Source organism: Aythya ferina, assembly GCF_964211825.1.
Source record: "Aythya ferina genome assembly, chromosome: 1".
NCBI lineage: Eukaryota > Metazoa > Chordata > Aves > Anseriformes > Anatidae > Aythya > Aythya ferina.
The window spans coordinates 123154481-123176909 of NC_140296.1; the positions used below are offsets into that span (position 1 = coordinate 123154481).

General features: G+C 40.7%; 1 protein-coding gene across 1 annotated transcript; it reads right to left on the minus strand.

Annotated features, from left to right (window-relative positions):
• Positions 1-19271, minus strand: SPICE1 (spindle and centriole associated protein 1; the record flags this gene model as incomplete). The annotated part of the gene is made up of 18 exons (XM_084521465.1): positions 1-858; positions 1687-1774; positions 2065-2167; positions 3496-3667; positions 4896-5290; positions 7104-7328; positions 8907-9054; positions 9666-9797; positions 10856-11121; positions 11872-12012; positions 12237-12373; positions 12704-12801; positions 13647-13768; positions 14492-14594; positions 16516-16662; positions 17708-17755; positions 18059-18285; positions 19244-19271. 18 exons carry the CDS (start codon positions 19269-19271, stop codon positions 805-807), a joined length of 2634 nt encoding a protein of 877 aa, XP_084377591.1. The 3' UTR covers positions 1-804.
• Positions 19272-22429: the final 3158 nt, after the last annotated feature.

Consider the following 22429-nt stretch of genomic DNA (forward strand, 5'->3'; position numbering starts at 1 on the left):
TAAGGAATGAATGTATTTTATTGTCAATCATTAATACTAAAATGACAGCTATTTTTAAAATGTCAAATAAAATCAATGTGCAAACATGGTCATTAGAGTATTATACACACACATGCTAAAAGAGCTTAATATAATTTACATCATTTTTCTATTGTATCAAAGATCATATTTAGTATATAACAGAGATTCTGATTTCAGCTTCCAATAGCCACTTTACGTTTACTATAAAAATAAAATATTTAAAAAGTGATCAAGTCCAGAAGCAATCCTTGATATATTAACTGCACAGAAAATACAAAACTGGGGAGCAACTGTAAACATGGAAGGAAAAAATTAATTTATTTCTGAAGCAAATTCTCATCCAGCAGGAACAGACTGGCTTCCTAATCTCCAGGTTGCTTTTGAATATATGCGCATTCCCTCATCTCTGTTTTTCTTGAATTTTTTCAATCCCGAGTCATGTGCAAATACACGCTCCAGAAACGTTACGTTCCACACACATTTTCTAGATCCTTCTTTCTTCAGCGTGTGTAATATAGGTATCAGATTAGTGTGCAGCCCATTTGTGTTGCTACAGCAGCTTCAGTGAAAAGGGGTGATGCAGTGCATCTGGTCTGGAAACTCATTCCCAGGAATTCCTTCTTGTATTCATGCCACACGGAGTATTATCCCATATTGACCTTTTTATACTGACATGAAAGCACTCCAGAGTTAAACTGCACATGTGGAGAGGGCAACCACAGTGACCTAAATTGCTGTTCATAAGAAAATTAAAATAAAAAAAGGACTTGAGCGCAGCTTCCTTTACATAATATGCATTGACAATGCGAACCAACCTTCTTCTTTTTGTTTTTCTGCCTGCAAAAGAGGAAACAAGTTGAAAGTCATACATCATAAGCTTCCCGCAGACTTGCTAGTCAGCGCTTGCTGGCGTAGGATTATCCACTTCCCTGATATGAAGCAATCACCTGCCACAGGGACCACAGAGGTAATCACGCTGTCAACTTTAGACACCTAGCTGAAGTCACATCTACCTGAAGCATTCTGAATTTCCCCTGTGGGGATGTTTACTTCCGTATCAGGGCAGGAAGTCTTGGACTCCCAGGTTAGGTTATTTTGGATATCTGGAAAGACAGCATTAGTATCTTCTCACAGTTGCTACAAACAGATCTACGAATGGTTTACCGGACTACACTACTGTCTGGAACCCAGTGTGAAACATTTCTGTAGTCTATTCTTTTTGCATATTAGGAAACAGTAATCAAGATCAGTGATTGTTCTTTACTTTCAGATTTATTTAGTTTTCAGCACTTGTGCAGTTGCTAGGCGAAAGCTTGCTTCCCTCTTACACATCACTCCACATCATAAAGGCTACTTGAGATTTTCTGGAGCCACTAGTGAAAGCCTGAAAGAGGTTCCCTGTTCTAAACACAAATAGAAATAGATGACACAGCAAAAAGAGCAGTTACAGGAATACTCGCTTATAAACACCAGCCCCGTGACAGCAAACAATCAACATGACTAGTGCTCAGTTTGTCCAGAATCTAAACTGACATGAGTCAATTACCTTTCACCTCAGTAGATTTACGGTAGGACTGAGCTCCCTACTCCCTTCTTTATCTATCTTGCATTCTCTTTATATGACACAGCAATCAAACTTACTCATTGAAGGTTTTGCAGTCTTACCTTTGGCCTTTGACTGACAGGAGTTAGTTTCACACTTTCTGACATGGCACTTAGGGGTGAACAAGGTTTGCTAGAGTCCCCTACAGACCTGTAAACATCCAAAATGCCATTAAAAAAAGGAAGTAGTCAATGAAATCACATCTTATATCTCACGTGATCAGTTTTATGTCACACTGGAGGTATTTTAAATACAAACAATGACATTTGAAGAAGCTATTGGATGTTTGTCCTATTTTCAAAGAGCAGAGTTTGATTTAATCTGGGAAAGTTCATGGAACAAGAGAAAGACGTGGTGATTTTTCCATCATGTTACAGTTCTGCTGGGCACATGATCAAGACACTACCAAAAAGAACAAATAGTAAAGGCTCAACGTTTACCTTCTCACACTGGTCACACTGGCAGGGGAAACACTCTCTTCTTTGGAGCTGTCCACAGAAGCTGCCACAGGAATAGACACTTCAATCGTCCTCCTTGTATTTTCTATGAAATCAAGAATAGCTTGATTTTGATGAGAACACAGCAGCATTTCACAATATTCATTTCATTCTCACTTTTTTTTTTTTTTGAGGACTACCACGTAAGTCTTCACAATTGCACAGAATACATAAACATATATTCATATGGACATAAAACTGCAGGTTGAAGGTCTATTCAACCCAATATCCATCCTCTTCTAATGACAGATATTGAAAGCAGTTATTCAGAGCAGCTATGGACAATGTGCATGGAAACAGAATGGCCCTTCCTGGATAAACACTTTTTTTTTTTTTTTTTTTTTTAAGTAATTGGAGGCTCAAAAACTTGAGATTTCTCTACTGCTTTTCCTTTAGATTTTACTTTTCACACTACATTTATCTTACAACAGCTGTAGAAGTGCAAAAAGTGTTAAGATCCCACTCCGTGAGTCACTGCATATGCACCTGCATGCATGTGCACACATGTGGTCTCTCCTCCTCCTCCTTCCTCTCCCCACTCAAGTACTTCCCTTTATATATCCTCTGTGGTTTATGAAGGGGGGAAAGGGTGGGTGTCCTAGATAGAGCATGTGTGTACATGCTCACACAGTTCTGCTTGTAATTGCAGTAACTCCACGAAAAAAAAAATAAAATTAAGAAGGCCTCCTCTGCTGGAAAGTATTTTTGTTTATAGTTACAAATGGCAGCTAATCTACAGATCTTGAGTTGGCAAGAATATCCCCTTCACTCATTTATCTTTTCAGATAAATGGAAGCTTCAGTTATTTCTTTCTGTTAGCACTGGCAGTAACTCAGCAAGGTAGCCTGAGGGACAGAGCACCCACAAGACCTAAAACTTCAAAAACGTGGTTGAGATACATCAAGCTTCTAAAAATGTTATCTGGAAATACTTAAGTCTTTCCAAAAAGACTCTCCATCATAGAGGACTGATTAACATGCTGCAAGAAGAATGAAAATATCGGGAATTTCAGACATCAAGGATCTCCCTTGCCATCTGTTGGCAACAAAGCCTAGTTCTGCCCTTCAGTGACTGTGTAGCAGAACTGTTCTTCACACAAGGGCACAGCAAAGAACAAATTTACCATGAAACACGATATTTGCGGCAAAGTAACTAATTACTAAGAAACAAATTTTAGGGGAATTTTAGCTGATAGATTTTTTTTTAGCTCTCTGAAGTCCTCCACCTCTAAAACCAAGGAGTGTTTGCACCACACAGGCATTAACAGAAAGTGTACTGCTGACCACAACTACAATCAGTTCAGGACAGGTCACCCACAAAAGGGGAAAAACATCACCTTGCCAGTTTTTGTTTCTCCCAAACTTGGGTACTTACCAGTATAATTTAGGGACGGGGGCAGAACTGAAGATATCATTGGAGAGACCAGATCGGCAGCAGCTACCTTCTGCTGATCTATTAGCTGCAACAGTTTATCACGTGCTTCTGTACTTTGACGATTCAGCTCTGCTATTCTTTCTTCCAAGCTCTTCGTTGCCACAAGAGGAGTCTACTTAGATAATTGGATAATTATACTTCCAATTAAAAAACTTAAATTTGCACCTTGAGGGAGAGCATGCAGTGTATATCAAGTACTTCTATACATTTAATTTTCAAGTGAAAAAACAATTAAGTTTACTTATATAGCGCCTCCTGTGAGAGATCTGATTTGGTCCCTTTCACTGTCCTCTATCTAGGTTCTTAATTGACTAAACACTATGTTTTAAAAGGGTCTTCCAATAAATAGGAAAAATAGCTCATCTGCATCATTTCAAACAGTACCAGCACCAGCACCCCTTAACCCTCTAGCAATTCACAGATCATTTAAGAAGTTTGCATCATCTTGTACAACTAAATGACTTAATGTTATACATATTACAACAAGGATGGTAAGCACATTCTCAGCCTACATTTACATGAAGGAATTTAAAATCTTTAGTATGTTTAATTGAACGGTAATTTAGCCACTGTGATGGAACAGAAGGAAAGATAGCAGCGAGGGGAGGGATTAGACATTTCTGTGATGTTAACTTCACTTGCTGGAGTGCCACTGAATAGCTGTTTAGTTGCAGATTAAAGATTTTCTATGTGAATTGAAGCCTTGAAGTTCTCTCTTTCTCAAAGATTTGGGGATTTTCACCACGCAGTAAAATTGCCAAGACAGATCCAACTAGTACGCACCCTAGTATCAAGTATTTGCAAGAGATGTACCCAAACTCACTCAAATTCCATGGGTTTCCAGGTGACAGTAGCAGAAGAGACACCATGGCATGGATTTAAATACATATTTTTACAAACTTGACAAGAACCTGTGGGTTGGTGCAGTGTTTTCACTATTAATGTATTTAACGCTTGGACTTGATGATCTCAGAGGTCTTTTGCAACTGAAATGATTCTCTGATTATCCTCTGTTATTTCACTGATAGTATTATCCAAGCTACAAGAGAGATACTTACTGCAATCACCTCTCTCTTTGCAGCACAACCATACTCAAAGCATATAAACATGCTGCACACATGGGGCTTTTCAGCACTTGTATACAACATAGGCCCCATATGAGGAACTATTGTTGACCTCCTAAGGGAATGGTAAAATCAAAGTCCATGTGAATGAAAAGAATATCTGTTTTGCTACTCTTTTCCTTAAAAAAACTGACAGGTAAGAAACAGTCTAGAAGCATAAGTTATAGGAAAGAAGACCAGCAAAAAAGGGAATCCATCCTTCTGTTAAATTCTCACCTGTCCTTGTGAAGAGTCTGAACTAGGATTTGTAGTTTGCATCGAGTCTGGCTGATGTAGGCAGGCACTTTTGTCTTCTGAGAAGCTTCTCAGTTTGCTCAGCTGAGTTTTAATTAGTGAGTTCTGCTGTGTAAGCTCAGCTATCTGTCCCAACAGATCACTACTTTGAGAGAACTCTTCAATTGCACTGTTTTTTCTGGCATCAGCTGGGCAGGGCAGACTGATTTTCTCTTGGGAACTCTCCAAGTCTTTGTCTGCAGTAGGAATTGGTTGCCTTTGAGTGATAAGATTGGTTTCCTCAGTTGTGCTCTGTGTTCTCAGGGAGGAGGGTGAGCTCTTTTCTTTGCCTGGTTCTCTCGCAGTGTTTTCAGTAAACTGAGAAATTGTTGTAAATACTACAAACAAGAAATAAAGGAAGAGTAATGAGAGACATGATTTTTTTTTAAAAAAAAAGGAAAATGAATAGTAACTTTATTGCATCAGGCTAGTAATAACCAAGCAGGAATTTGAATTGTAATATCTAGCCTAAATGGCATATGTCACTGATCAAAATCACTCTATGCAATATCCTGCTGCAAGGACTCAACAACATTATTTCCTGCTGCAAATAGTCTTACATTGTACATGAGCTTGAGAGAAAAGTCAGGGAGAAGAGAAATGTTTTAAATGTCTTAGCTGATTTATCAACCACTGCTTCTGCGTAAGTCCTCCATCTTCCAAAAACCAATTACCTTATCTAATAAACTGTAAGTATGTATTTTCTTCTGCTGTTTATATTGGATTGGTAACGTAACAAAGCTTTTGGAATGGTACAACACAACACTTCTGGAATAATAATTTACCTATTCCCTAAGGAGTTGAAGCACTGTGGCCAACAGAAATAGTTGAATATTCTTGTGGTCATTGTTAGCAAACTGGTAACACACCACACACATGACCAAATATGTTCCAGCGCTGTCACCCGCAAAGTCCAACTTGGATTTTGTGATCAAAACCAGGGGTTCCGTGTTTTACATACCAAATAGCCATTCTTTCCCAAGCATCAGTTTTTGCCACTGGAGCAGAGCATGACATTCAAAAATTTAAACCTACATCCACTGTTTTATGAACCATTTTTTACAAAAAAAATACTCAAAAAGTATTTGTTGAGCCATTTAGTATTCTTCACAGTCTCAAAAGAATAGCAATGCATTTCTCACATACTTAACGATAGCAAAGTCTACGAGTATGGTTTCACGTTCCTGTTTCAAATGGCAGACCATGTCTGACAGTTCTCGGTGGGACTGAAGTCAGATGATGCTCTTTGAAGAAAACTATCTTTAGTTCATTTCCTCCTTATTTATTATGTGTCTCTTCACAGCACTGCATATTACCAGAAGCTTAAACTAGATATAAATTTCCAATTGTTCCGGCAAGTTGTTAAAAATTAAAGGGACTTTTTGGTTATTTTTCTGACTAAAAAGGGTTACAAATCAATACAGATGACAGGGGTAGGACTAAAGGAGAGAAGGCATAAAGCCTCACTGCTGTGGCCTGTTTCCTGTCAGCAACCAAACCAGTCATAGACACAGTCATCTGTCCCTCAACAACACAGCTTTACAGGGGCCCATCACACTCAGCAACCTAAAAAAATCCCAAAGCCTACAAATACTGAGTGTGAGTTAACCTGGCACCACATAATTTCACCCCAAACTTCTTCAACCACTTCCTGTGTACTACTAAATGAAACCCATATGGAAACCTGCTCCCAGTTTTTTCGGAAAAAAATCTCTGCTGGGGAGATTAGCTCAAGGAGTACGCAGCCTACAGTCATCCCTGTTTGTCTGCAGCACTAAGGTCCCGGATTTCCAGTCTTCAGTGGTTCCACCATTACAGGTGACAGAGGCTGGATTACACCACCAGTGGAGGGAGAGCCCAGATGATGTGCTGTATGTCGTAGACAAAGAGCTACAGCAAACAGTGACAATCAAAGCCAGTACAAGTTAAAAATGCCCGTCTGGATTGTCACTGACAGAGGACTACAGATGGAGAACTGCAGGGGTCAGAAAGTCTAATGCACATCTGAGTGCAGAAGCAGGGTATTCCAACTACAGGACCAAGGGGCTTAGGCATTCAGATGTAAAAACTTTGATAGAAAAGACATCTCCAAAGGAAATACGAGCCCGAGAGACTGAAATAATAAAAGCCTACTTTGGCCAGAGATCTCACCATTCTGGAGGGGAGACGATTCCTGATTGCTCTTCTGACGAGGTGGTGACAACAGGACAGCTGGCTGGAAGATGTGAGCCGGCAAGCTTCTACCTGCTCCTACACCACTTGAGGCACTTGGCTTCTGAGGAAACTTGAAAGGCAGTTCTTCTTGTGGTAACTTCAGCATATTTTCCCTGTTGCCTTCATCGCTCCTGGGCTCAAAACAGCTCAGATCAGTTTTTTCTAAAGAAAAAAAACAAAGCCAGAGTAGAATAAAAAAAAAAAAAAAAAAGAAAAAAGAAAAATTAGTTTCAGAGCAAAAGCAGTATAGGAAAAAGTGCCAATGACAATTCTTATGTTCAGGTATCTAAAAAGACAGACTAGAATATGTTCCTCACATAATCCTAAATTCCTTCTGGTCCCCTGGTACAAAACTCTAAGACATAACAAAAATCTTTACTGGGCTTGGAAGAGCAAAATAAGCTATCATACACAGGCTCACAATTTCAGCATACTGGTAAGAGAACTGTTTGCAGCCCATGCACAAGACACATAGACACGCAACTTGTAAGGTACAGATTACCAGGGAGGCAAAAAAAGAAAAGCATGGAGTCAAAGCTGTAGCCAGCTGTGAGAACAGAGTAGTTTTAATATGTCTGCATACGCTGCTCCCTTAATGCTATCTTTGAACTCACCCTTAACAATATTGCCCAGGATATTTGTTCCCAAAAGGAAAGTTACCAGAAAATCAGGGAGAACATTTGTGATTCCAAAATACAAGAGACAAGAAACACTCTGCAAAGGCAGAGAGACAAGCAAAAGAGGCTGTTTGCTTAAGATATTGTTCATGGTTCACATTACTGAGATGGAATTTAAAGCCTTCCACCCCTTATGTAATGATCCTGGCAAGAGGTGAGACAGATCTTCTTCCCCTGCTTCACCATGCAGAGCTGCCTTTCCAAAGCATCCTCCTCACATGCTGTTTGTCATGATATTTCCCCCTCCAACTCCTTCTTCAGCAACCCTCCCTCTCTCCAGAGATGTTCTAGTTAACTTACCCCTGGCTGCTTAACAGGTCTAACCAACTGCTATTTCTGGTCAGCAGCGACCTCCAGTGTTTAACGGAGGAACCAATCTCATACTATTAGAGTGCCTCAGCAACAGACAGGCAGGGTCCTGCTTCAGCTGGACACTTCTCACTTTTTTTAAGTTAAATTTTATTTTATTAAGATCCTCAGGATTCATAGAATCATAGAAACATTAAGGTTGGAAAAGCCATCCAAGCTCATCTGGTCCAACCATCACCCTACCACCAATATCACCCAAAATAACATGTCCCTAAGCACCAGGTCTAACATTTCCTAAACACCCCCAGGATGGGGACTCCACCACTTTCCAGGACAACCAGTTCCAGGATTAATCTGATTTTGTAAGGCATCTTAACAGGGTAAGGAACAGAAGGACGCCTCCCATTTGTGAGGAAAGGCTGCTCTCCTTCTGCCTTCTTTTTCAGGAAAATAAAGACTTGTCACTTAAGAAGTTCAAGCCCATGATTTGTCTTTATGGATAGTTTCCAAGTCCAGATCCAGATACATGAATGCCAGTGGGATGGAATTCAGCCTATAACACTACTTAAAAAAAAAAGCCTGTAGCAAAGTGCTTCTGCTCACAGCAGAAACCCATGGCGTATGAATTTCCAGAAGTGACATGCAGGTTCACAAGAGGTGTTTATTCAAGTAGACATCTATTAAATACCAGATTTTCTACTGCAGAAATAAAGTAGCCACAATTCCAGTTTTCTCCACACACGCACACACATACCTTGGCCACTTGCTGGACTGTTGCTTGCAGTTCCAAAATGGTTTGGACTTTGTTCTCTTCTAGGTTCTACCATAGGGAGACTTTTAAATGCTTGAGTGAGAGAGGTTATCTGTTCATCTATTACAATCATGTATTGCTGAAGTTTCTTCTAAGGATGGGAGAAAGAGAGAAATATTTTTTATTCTAGCAACATGAAAACAGGAATTAGAAAATTATACACCACAAGCAGCACTGAGAATAAATTTGGCCTCTTAATACCACTGCATGAATTTGTGAGATTCGACCGAGATATTATTCATGTCTCTATTCCTGCCTCAAAAAAAAATCTCATTTTTTCTTTTCTTTTATTTATCATCCCACTTCCTCTCCAAGGTTGTTTATTGTTTCATTGCCAAAGGTAACTAATAATAATAAAAAAAATCTACTTCCACCACAAGCTGAAGAAACGAAAATGTAGTATTACATCTATTCCACTTCGCTGCTCCACTAGTGGCAGGTGCTTAAACCATTAGATTGTACATAATAAAGCTCAGTTTTCAGTTTCACCATTCAGCTAGCATTTTGTCAAGCTTTAAACATAATTAAAAAAAATAAAATAAAATGCTGACTTTACAAACATCCCTTCCCCACACCCCATGACTGCTCTTCTCAGACTCCTCATTCAATTTTATCACTTTCTTTCCTGAACATATGGACAATGCATCTCAGGCCATATTTGTAGCAAAACTCAGTAGCACGTTGGGGAAAGGGGCTCGGTACCTGTATAGTAATGTTTTCTTCCCTCGCTAGAAGTATTTCTGCAGTCAAAGCATCAATCAGTTCTCGGTGCTCATTCAACATCTCCTCATGACGTTGCCTCATCAACTCTTTCTCACGCAGTTGTATTTCACTCTAAATAGGGAGAAAAAGTTTAAAACTTACTGTAGTTAATACAGATTCATATTTGGAAACAGGAATAGTTCAATATCACACCTCAGCCGAAGTCCATCCTCTGATGGTAGTAATTTTTCAATCTTGAATTGAGCATTCACTGTTTGCTTCCAACACAGGTCTTAAAGAAGAATCTTTCATATTCCTGTGCTACCCAATATTCGATTTATACGTTGTTATGCATCCATACAGGAAACAGTAAAACAAATCAGGTTTTTAAAGTACTTTTTCAATGGTTATACACTCTGAAAAGGAACCAAAAGAGGACAGTTCTATGTTCATTAGGAATCTATTGCCCTCACTATGAAATGAAAACTGGTATTTAGGCAACACATTTTTCTGCATCTGTTAAAAGTGCAAGAACTGTCATAATCTAGTTCACAATTTCACAAAGGCTCAATGAATCTGTGAGCCACTGCTGCATTTTGAATACCTCTGGATTAGAGATGAAATAAAAACTTTTTAAAACAGTATTTATTTCCCCACAGCTTACAGGTAGTTGTCTTTATGAAATTCCACTGAACTGCAGCTGTGCAATGCTATAGTAAGCACTTCAGGTCATTCTTGTTTAATGTGAAGTTGCTACTACGGATGGAAGAAGAAAGCTAAGGAGTTCCTCAAAGAAAACTGAAGATTTGGGTACTCTTTTTCTAGTGACAATAGCATCACCTTTGAGAGGCCAAGAAGAAAATGAACTTCTAAACAAGGCTGTAGTTAATACGCTGCTACAGCTCTGAACATATGTAAAAAATAAGTTTCAAAGTAATTTGATTAATACCTTCTGCAAATAGTTACTTGGAGACTTTCATTGCAGTCAGTTCCTCCCTTTTCATTAGGGATATCTGTTTCTAACAAATTAAGTTTTACCTCCTAATTGCATGCAATCCAAATAATAAGTAATGATAATTAGACTTCAAAGTAAATTGGTTGGGAGCCAGGAAGGACCAAAGTTGACGCCTCTGATTAAAGTTTATATCCTTTTTCTTTTATTCTACAGATGGAATTCAAAGTCTTCTCACCTCTTTGAGGTAGCGCATCAATCGACAGAGAGCATTCACCAGGGACAAGGTAAATCCGGTGAGGCCTTCACTTCTCGGAGCTTTTTGAACCTCACGGCCTGTACATCGCTCATATTCCTCCAGTTCATGCTCCACTTCGTGTAACATACAGCTGAGAACATCTAGGCTGGATTTATTGTCCCTCTGAAGGTCAATGGGGATTGAATGAGCAAGAGAATCATCTCTCCTCTGTCTTGCTGAGCTCTGTACAGTTTGCTTTCTTTTCACTGGGGGGAGAAAAAAAAAAGTCATTGAAATTTCAATTTGTATAGAAAGCTTTGCAATAGAAATGAAGTTATATTGCTTATTGAAATAAATCAAAGGAGAGGTCCATAAGAGAACATCCCCAGTCACTCTAGTCATTTTCAATAATCAAAACCCCCATTTTCTGTCACCGCATTAGTACCTCTCTGGTGTTGCTGTTTGGTGCTTTTATCTTAGAAACCTATTTATACTTTTCTTCTCAGTTAAAAGCACAGAAACAGTTTGCCAGTGACCAGCCAGTGAAAAATTTCAGCTGCTTTCAGGTCTCATATTTAATGAGTGACTCTTTTACAACTATCTTTTCATGTTACAGCTGTTTACAGGGATTGACAATGGGTATAAACTACATGTAGAGTATGTGGATTGAAATTCTTCATAAAGCTGTTCAGCATTGACTGAAAAGCTGTATTAGAAACAGAAAAGCACCACAGGAGGGAGAACTCTATAGCCAGCAAGGTGATGGGTTGTACCACGTATTGGTGGTTCCGTGCTTGCTATGGACTTTGCTTTGTCACCAGAACACACTACATAAGGGGCAGTGGAATGCCAGATGCTCAAAAACTTGGACGGATGAGGGCCCCTAATCAATCTTTGGAGTTCACCCTGCTGTGAGCAGGGAGCACAAACGAGACGACTTCCACAGATCCCTTTCAAGCTATGATACTAAGGACCTTATTCAAAGGAAGGTATGTAATTTTTAAAAAATACTAAACTTTTTGCTGAAATTTGCTTTTGTTTTCCTGAGTTTGGGTGCAGCACTTGTCTCACAGTGTAAGTCGAGTCTAGCGTCTCTTCTTCGTCTTCATTCTGAAGTCTTGAATGGATTCTCTTGACTACACTGGTAGCATTGAGGGCTGATTTAAATACAAAACAAAAAATACATGAAACTGGAGATACGTTCTTAATAGTACTGCGTTACAAAGTTATTAGAAAATTAGAAAATTTGGCTTTTTAGGCCGGAAGATCATCTGAGCCAAATTAAAAAGTCTCTCTCACCCCAACCCAGAACAGGAATTCAGGATGGAATCCTATAAACAGCTTAATAACCCTTGATAGTCTGCGATTTGGCAAATCCAACCTGAATGATCCAATGATGGAGAAAAAGTTGTTGGAGTCAAAGGTACTTCTTGTGATAAGGTAGTTCTTCTCATACCCCTTTCAGCCCACAACCGAGAATTCACCGACGAATTTTCTTCTCTCAGTATCTGAAGCAGCCTACATTCAAAACAAGCGTAATAATGAACTGTGATATGATAACAGCATGATTCTAGATTATCTTTGCAATCTAGAAAAAGCTTTTTAGAGTACCTGTAGCTACTCAGGTGAGTTCCCTATCCACATTCATTCCCGGGTTTAAGATTAAAACAAAGGCTTTCCCTAGAATTCTGAGGTCAGAAAAGGAGCAGGGAGGGAAAACAAGCAAACAACAACAACAACAACAACAAAGACTACACACAACTAACTTAACTACTTCCATACAACACCCTTTGAACTCCTATTTCCAGTATCAAAGAAGTAGAAGCTTGAACAGATATTTGCACTGACCTGTCAGCATTGACACTGGATTTGAAATTCAGAGATTCATGCTGTCCATCTTCCGATGGACAGATTGATAATGCTTCTTCTTGCACTTCATTAAGAGCCTTTTTAGGAGACAAAGAAAACAAAAGGAACCTCAGAGATATATCAAGTTGTCTTTAAGAAGAAGTTATACATCAATTAGAATTGCTTCAAGAAAAAAAGCTACCTCTCTCCCCCTAATTTGTTTAAATCCCCACCTCCAAAACAAAACTAAAAATCAACAACAGAATAAAGATCTCCACAGATCTTCAGCAGTGAGCTACTTTTCAGAGGTGTCATATGACAATTCTCAAACCAAAGTGAGCATTCCTGGTATAATTCATGCTATGAGAAGAAAATGGAATGCTGACACAATCTAAATAAAAATTTAAATGAATTTATATGAACATTAAAGTTGTTACACAAATCTAAATAATTGTACAATAATGTACAGTATTAAAAAACCTTGTAGTACTAATAAAGGTTGTGGAGTTAAGTGAGCATGATCTGTAATAAACTGGAGCCCATGTCCCCATGTATGCACACAGTTGAAAAAACAGGTATATTTCAATAGGTAGCAATTGGTTATAATTAACATAAAGAGTTGTGTTTTTTTTTTTTTTAGTTTATAATCAGTTTGTTCTCTATCTGATAATTAAAAGGGAAAGCATACTAATGTGAGACATAAGAAATTAGTGTTTCTCTTACTTAAAGGTTGGAAAAAAAAGAAACTAAACTAAAATCATGATCGCCAGTGTCTTGCAAAACAAATTCATGTCAATTTAATACAGTTTTCTCTGTGTATTATCAAGATGCTACACCATACACAGAAGAAAGGTTTAGGTCTGCTTGGAAACACTGCCTTTGAATATTCTTATTTTGTGCAACCCAGAAACGTGGGACACGTGTGGAACTGAATATACATTACCTGGGAATCCATGACAGATTCACTAAGGATAGAAAGCTCAGTGGGAGGATCGTGTTTTTGTATGATGGGTCCTTGAGATGATTCTACGTCACAGTTAGGAGCCACCGTTACATTAGGGAAACCTAAAGGAATCAGATAAAATCAGGAAGAATGCAGAGGACTCAGTCTGTAGTACCTCACAGGACTTAGTACCAAAAAGCAAGTTCCTGTACATTGTATAAAGAGGAGTCACAGGGGTTTGTCATTTTGACTAACTGGCAAAGGCCAGTGAGTTATCTCAAGACATTCAGCTACAATGTATCAAGCTTCTGTCCTGTGTAAATAAACTTGTGCAGAAAAAGCACATAGGGTGAAACCATAATTATAAGCAAAAGAGAATGGCAGCCCAAACAGAAAAAATGAACTTAAGATTTCATATGCAAACAGCATAAGGACTCATAAACCGGGGTAAGAAATGGAAAAGCAACGTTCACAAGATGCTGATACAACTCCAGCAATATCCAAGAACAAGCAGGCAATCCATGTAGCAACAAGAATCCGAACTACTCTAGGTGCACAAACTGGCACTCTGTGTATGTTGGTAACTTTGCTGCAGAAATGGTCAGCATCAGATGCTTCAGAGGAAGTCACCAGAAATTCCACAACAGACTGGTACAGCGGATTAACCAGCCACGGCTCTCTCTTCCCTGCCACATGGTTATCCTCATCTGTGTTTCATCCAACACAAACAGAATCCATTGTGTTACATCAGATGAAAACACTTAAAAAGAATACTTTGTATAATAAGACTATTTATGAAAAGCGATAAGATAAACGTACTCTCACATAGAAATAAGATGGTCTACCTGTTCGTGTGCGAGGAGCATCCCCAAACAAGTGTTTTGCCACAGCCATGACCTCATCAGATCGTTCCAATACATCTTGCAAATGGTACTGATCAGAGAGAATCTGAAAGTAGAGCATATAAGGAAATATTTCATACGGTGCAGACTGATTTTTCCTTTGTTGTTCAGGTACAGTTAGCAAAAGGATAGCCAAGAAGGCAATCTTTACAAAGTTGGCACTGTACAGTGAGATCCCAATTGAGACAAATCAGAAGACTTCATCCTGAGTGACTAGAATTCATCTTGTTTTTCTGAAATGTGAAGTAGTTATCACTTCTGGGGTCCCCATCAACACTGTCTCATCTGATAGACACCCAAAAAATGAACCATTTGAATAGGTACAAACCAATTCAGGCAGACTTGTTTCATTCATCCTTGATTATTGAAAATCCTGCCTTAAAATCAAAATCCTGCCACAAGCCTTCATAAAAGCTTCAATGGACACACATACAGTTGACTGCACCTAGCAAAACAAAATGATTCAGCCATCTTCACACATTTTTGACAAGATACAGCTTCAGTCTCTCTCCCCCCCAGTATTTGAAGTTCATGACTGGAACCATGTCAACTGGAACCATGACGGCCACCCCTGCACCCATCCCACTACCAAACTCTTGCCACATAAACCTAACACAATATGCAAGTGATCTCCACTTTATCATAGTTATTCAATTTTAGCTAAAAAAAGTACTTTAGAAGATCCCACAGAAAGACAGGCTTACTTATGCCCTTGTACACTATGCCTCTTTTGTCAGATTTAATTTCTGCTCTCCTGGAAATCCTAAGATCAGCATGCAGCAGTTTCAGAGCACTACATGCTATTATCTTCACAGAGTTTCTTTCAATGCCCATCGATAAGTTTACTAATGCTTTATACTCAGCCTCATTTAACAAAAAAATCCAGTGATATTTCACCTGTTTTTTTCCCCTCATTTCGCAGTTCCCCCACACAGCTCGCTTCCATGTCTGTCTAGATTTTTCAGCCTGAATTACACTGCAATAGATCACTTTGCCTCATAACCAATTTAGCAAATCAGAGAGTATTCATGTCTCTTAATCATCTCGTATATTCACTTCTCCAAATCACCATTCAGTTTTTATCCTTGATACTAACTTCCCATTTAGCCATCTGATGTCAAATTGATGCAGGTTTTTAGACAATGCTATGCCAGATCTACATAGGAAAAAAATATGGTAATGCTTACTTATTCCAAAACATGATATCCTTTGCCTAAAGCAATTAAAACTAAGTTGATGCGCTTACTCACACAAAAGTTATCGTGATAACTTTGTTTTCATGCTCCCCTACTAGATCAGAATCAGCAGGTTCCTACGTTTCACTTACCTGCTGAACATGTTATAAGAATTTATTTAGAGCATTGTTCCCAAGGTAAATTAGCTCACCTTTGTTTGTGATCAGCAGAAAACAAAGTGATATTAGCTTCTAACCCCTCTAGGCCCTTTTACACACCCTCAACATACTCACTGAGTGTTGCATCTTCTCCCATGAATTTCATTTAAATTGACCTATGAATTTCATTTAAAAATTCATCTTCCTTCCCATTTCAGATTGTTACTAAAGATAATTAAACAGGACTAATCCTAACCATCCCCTCTACGTTAATCCATTCACCACCTACCATTCAGTGTAACGGACTAACAGTATTTTAGAAATAGACTGTTATAGGGCCATCCGTGTAGGGCCAACATTAAAATTTAGATGTTCAGATTCAAAGAGGCCTGAAGCATTACAAATGGCATAGCCAGGCAACAAGGATGAAATGCTCAACTGCACAGATGAGTTAAGATACTATACAGCAGTTAAAACGTTATGCAGCCTATTCCTATCACTGCAAGTAGAGGATGTACACACAGATGAAGTCCAACTATCCAAAAAGAGGAACAAATTCTTACCTATGTGCAAGAGCAGTTTTCCCACTACAAATCATCTGCAACAGGCTGACAAGCACAGATTTAGCTCTTACCTCACGCATCAGAGCCAATTTCCTCTTCTCCAAAGAATCGGGGTCCAGTTGCTTTTGTTTCTTACATTTTCTTTTCAGAGCCTTTTCTTGCAGTTCTAGATGGACCAGTGCTTTGTTTTTTGATTTGTGTATTTCATGGCGACGCAGCTACGTAAACATGAAAGAAACCAATTAAAAATCAAGGTACAACCTAAAAACAATGATAACAATCCCTTTTCCTTGATTTTATCCTTCATGCACCAGATGTTTAATTTACTTTTATGGTAGTGCCAATGACAGCACACAAATATCCACAAATGCCAGATCCCATCAGTACGAGCTACTTTTAATGCAATTCTAAAGACACTCATTTTCCATCTGCTGACTCAGCAGGAGTTTTCTCAGCTGTAAAAGGAGGCAAAAAACATAAACACTCCCACCAATAATAAGCGTAAAAAGAGATGTATTTTCCTGACTTAACACTAGGGTCAGTTACCTGCAAAATTCTTGCTCTTCTTCTAACAATGATACATACGTATTCAGTTTAAATACAAATTAAAGAAATTATATGTGTCCAGTGCTTGCAAAAGTGTCCAAATAACATCAAGATAACCACGGCTATCTCTGCAATTGTATCTATCCGTCCTGACTAGTCTGTCAAAATTTAAAAATCAACAACAGCTCTTATTGTCTATTCCATTCTGGTGATCAGTGCTAACAATGAAAAAGAAATGGAATTAATGTATTTTGTAACGAACAAGTCATTCAATGTAAAGAAGCACTGTAAAATTGTTTAAATGAAGATTGAACACCCTCAGAATTATAGAAAATTCCAAAATAGAGCACATTTTTTTGGTCTGTTGGGCAGAGATGAGGCTTAATGTCAAACTACTCCACAGAGTGTTTTTTTTTTTTTTTTTATCTATAATGGGATACACTACGTTGAAATAAAAACATAGTTACTGCTTCCCAATGGAAACAGAGAACTGAGAAGATCCTGGCTGCCAGAGAAATATCTATGGATGCCTGACATATTATAAACAAACAAACAAACAAACAAAAAACAGTAAAAGAACTGTATGTTCAGAGGCTTAAAAAGGGAGATTAATTGCAGTCAGAAAGCTATCCCAGTATGTATAGCATACATTTATGCTAGATAATCAGATAAATCTCGTGGTTATAGGAAAGGAGTGGTGACAAATGTGATACTTACGATGTCCTCAGGCGTGGCACGGTGGACTGTCAGGTCATGGACAGTACTCTGCAGAAAGGCACACGAAAACACATCAAAAACAAGAACAGCGAGGGAACTGGATTTATTATGTATATTATTGGATGGATTATTTATATTTATTATTTATTTTTTGTTAAGTTTGAGTAAAAAGCAAGGAGACAGAACATATGTAGCATAAAATCACACAGCAGTACACTTGTAGAGCATCGACAGCATCCCACGTTTAGGGAGGGTATCGGCGAGGAAAAAGGATATCCCTATGGAGGCTGGGAGCGCTCTTCAGCCTCAGGAGGGAGAGGAGGGAGAGGAGGGCGAGGGGGCAGCACTCACGTCCCAGTCCCGCCTGGCCGCCGCCTTCCTCGGCCCCTTCCTGGCGGCAGCGGCGGGGCCGCGGGGCCGGGCCCGCGCCCCCCTCAGCAGCACCCGCGACATGGCCGCCGCCGCCTCGCGCGCAGCCGTTGCCACGGGACCGTTGGCCCCGCCTGAGGAGGGAGGGAGGTGGCGGTTGGGCTCCGCCTCAGGGCCCGCCCGGTAGGTAGCGAAGGGCAGGACAAATGCTGCTGAGGGGAACTTAAAAGGATGTCGCACACGCTGTTAAATCCAGATAAAGGGGGGCCCTCGGTTGGTTGAGCAAAGCGACCTCCTACAGGCTCGCCCCACAAGTGCGCCGCTGATCCTCCGCTTCCCCGGGTCACATGTGTAGAGCTGCGAACTACTCTGAAAGGTTAAAGCTGATACTTTCTAATAATACAATGTGAGCTTAATGTTTTGCCTGTTGGAGGTGAAAAGTGAAGCTGTAGGGTTTATCAGCTCTGCATTCAAAAATCATGCCCTGAAGAGGAAAATTCCCCTTCACCCACATCTGATGCTTAGGAAATGATGATTTGTGATTTATTTTCCTGCTGTCTGTGAGGTGATGATATTTAGAAATGATGATTTCCCAGTGGTTCATATCAATCTAACTCCGGCTTAACCAACATCAGTGCAAAGAGGCAGGTGGTAATGGTCAATGTGCTGAGGGAAGGAATTGCTTTGCATAAGATACCAGAAGAAAAAGAAGATGGAAATTATGAAGGTAGAAAAAAAAAAGTGACAGGAAGATACTAGCAGCAACTGCCTTTGCTGAAGAGTTGAAAAATGTGCCTGAGTCATTTTGTTTTTTATGCTGTAAATTGCGCCTGAAATTCCATTTCCTATCGGCACTAAACATGGATACCATACGCAACCTGAAGCTGAACATCAGACCAGCCTGTGGTAAAAAAAAATAAATAACAAATCCCTGATTCTAGGCATATGTGTAAGGCAATGTACTGGGTTCATTAGTTTCTGTTTATTTTAAAATCTGGAACCCAAAAGCATAAATTAAGGACACATCTGGAATTCTGTCCCAGCATGGCTTAAAACTGTCTTGAAGAGCAAGGCCTGTTGGAAAGAGAAGAAAGCAATCGTGGCACAATTAGATCAATATATCATCTACTTTGAAATCTCATAAACCTCTCTGCTACTATTAATTACCATCAAATATAAATGTTAAGTACGTCATATAAGCTAATACACTACAAGCCAGAGACACTCGTTATTCAGCCAGCTCTAGTCTCAAATACTTCAGCCACATATCAGAAAATGGGGAGCAGCTTACTGGGCTTCTATCAGTTGTCTTAAAGCCTGTCTACCCTTCAGTGCTTGTACTTCACACTACATTTACAGCAGCTTCTGAAAATGATCCATTATCTCTGCAGAAGCCAGCTGAACATTTACAGCATCTATTTACTCACAGTGGAGCTTATGTAACGTAGAGACTGCATACCCAAACGGCAGACATTTAAAACCCTCATTTTCCAAAATAAGTTTCCAAACAATGCGGTTGGTTATGTTTATCCTCTTTTTCTTTTATAGTCCATATTAGTATGATTCAGGGAATTCCTTTGTAATTGAGATCTTTCTCCCGTCCTGGATATTTTTGCAGCACTGGTTACCAGGAGAAATATCACAACCTTAGAGTGTTTTTTCCAGCAGTAATGTGACTTCCTACATTTGTTCTATGGCAAAAAAAAAAAAAAAAGGCACTCTTGTGAACCTCCTTTCCCCAAGATGCTCACAACCCTGGGCTTTGCTCATCCTGGGAACAAGGATATCCGTGTCAGGAGATGTTTGCCCCAACACATGCAGAGAAAAGGGCCCTGAGAACATCCCCCCTCCTGCAGGTCTGGCACCCCGGGCTCGGCGCCAGCGCAGAGATAGCACAGCCAAGGGCTGTCCCCCTTCGCTCCAGCGACCTTGGAGGGCACAGTGCAGAGAGGCCTCTGTGAGGGCTGACCTCCCTCATCCCACGAGAGTTGCTTTTAAGCTGGGGCTCAGGTGCTGAGCCCTGCCTGTGCTACAGCTGCAGTTGTGTGACAGCCATGACCTGAGACCTGCTTGGGGTTTGCCTGACAGTCTGGACTTTCTGTTGACCCCAGCTGCCATCTCCAGGCCTGCCCTGTCCATCTTGCTTGGGTACGGTGGGATGGGGCCCTGGGTGGTGAAACCCCTGCCCTGCTGGCCACGTTTTCACGCTCGGCTCCCTGTGCCTTAGGGAGCAGCCAGCCTTTGCCATCCCCTGATGCCAGTGCTGTGGCACGTGTGAGAGCACTTCCCCTGATCCAGACCCATGATCTCCCTGGATCAGCATCTAGTCTCTTACGGTGTCCCTGTTCTTTCTTCCAAAATACCCGCTGCCATTCAAGAACAAGATTTAGGTGGATGTGAGAAAGGGAAAACAGGCTGCTCGTCTTTACCAACAGGGCTGAGCGAGGAGTTATAAATCAGCCAACCTCCATTTGTTATCGGGAAAGATAATGAAACAAGCTGTTCAGCAGGCAGGGTGCAAGCAACTAAAAAACAATACAGTGATGAGAAACAGGCAGTGCTCATTTGTCCCGAACAAATCAAGTCAAAGTAAGCTAATTTATTTCCTTGCAGAGATAACTGACTTAGGAAGTGCTGAAAGAAACAGATGAAACATTCAGACTTCAGCAGGACTTTTGACATTACATTGAACGCCGTCCTCATAAAGGCAAATAGGGGTCAGATTGGAATTAACATGAAAGGAGTGTGTGATTGAACAGCAATTCCCAAAATGTAGCTGTGGCTATTTTCTGGACAATAGGAAGGTATATTAAATTAAGAGATCTGATCTGTCTGCTAAGATTGATTATTTTAATTAGTGACTTGGATGATGGAATTGACCTTTGACTTCAAACTTCTGTAAATAACACAAGTTGGGCAGTCTTGCAAGCACTTTGGAGGCAAGGATTTGAACAAAAGTACAACGTTGATGAATCACAGAAAGAGCCTCAAAACAATAAGAAGAAATTCAATAAAGACAAAAACAAAGCATTGCGTTTTGAACAGAAAACTTGAATCGTAAAATTCAAATTGAGGGGAAAATGTGTAGTTTTCTGTAGAATACCAAAATATACGTCTAGCCAGGGTGGCCACAGGGGGGTATGTGGGGCTGAAGAAGGCAGAGGGCGAGCAGGGAGCTGTGTGGTTTAGGAGCTTTGGCTTCTACAGAGTGCAGAGGGGAAGCCACAAGTCTCCCAGTGCCACCACTGCTCGAAGTCCCCCACCAAAGGTCATCCCATGTCCCAGTAAGAGGCAAGACAGAGCTGCAAGAGCTCAGAGGTGACATTGCTCAGGTCTTCTGGTCTGCGCTGCGTGAAACTCCAGGCTGGAAGGCACTCCTGGTGGTGGAGTGCCCATCTTCCAGGAGACCTTGTGTGGGGGGCTTGCCCTCAGTGCTGCTTCTTGGGGCTCTGCCAGCAGACAGAGGGACTTGAATGTGGTCTGCTTCACTAACACAGGTCACTGACAATTGTTTTGTTTGTTTGCTCTTGGCAGAGATCGCACAAAGGCCCAGGGACCAAAATGGCAGCATAACGTAAGCTGAGTTGTTTTGCTGAGCCTTACAACTTTTCCTCCAAAGAAGAGCAACCCCCGGGAAATCTCTCAGCCTTGAAAACAAACCCCACAGCTTGGAAAGCCGCTTTGGCCAGAGATAACACGGAGAACAAAGGCTGGCTTTATAAAACCGTGGCCTCTACGAGTTTGCCTTCAGTCTGAAAAGCCTTTCAGGTCGCTTCAGTGATGCTCTACCCTCTCTGAGTTAAAAGTGCATCCCTGTGCCATGGGATCTGACACATTTCCCAGGCATGTTTCCAACAAAAGAGCATAGGAGGGGAGAGCAGAGACAGACCTCTGGCCCTTTGGCAGCCTGACAGTATCGCTGTCATCTTGCTGAAGAGGTTGAGAGCATCACACTGACTTTTGTAGCAGCTTCACGAGCACCTCAAAAAGCGTAAGAAGCGTGGACCGACGCTGTGCTGCAGCCTTTCACACCTCTGGACTGAGCTCAAAACCGTCGGCATTTATCCCCCAGCTCTCAGCAGCCCCAACCAGCTGCTTGGCATGGCCCCTGTGTGAGATGCGAAGCCCCGCGGATGCCACAGCCGTGCCCAAGTCCCCACACCCGACGACGCCTGCATACCCCTCACCCCAAATCCCACACCCCGAAGGGGACAAGCTCCCTGACAACCGCCGGCTCACGATTTGGGGCCGGCCACACGGCGGAGACCCTCCTCCCTCCTCTCTCCCCCTCCTTCCCCTTTCCCTCCCCTATCCCCTCCCCGCGGAGGGTCCTTTCCCAGCAAAGTTGCTCGG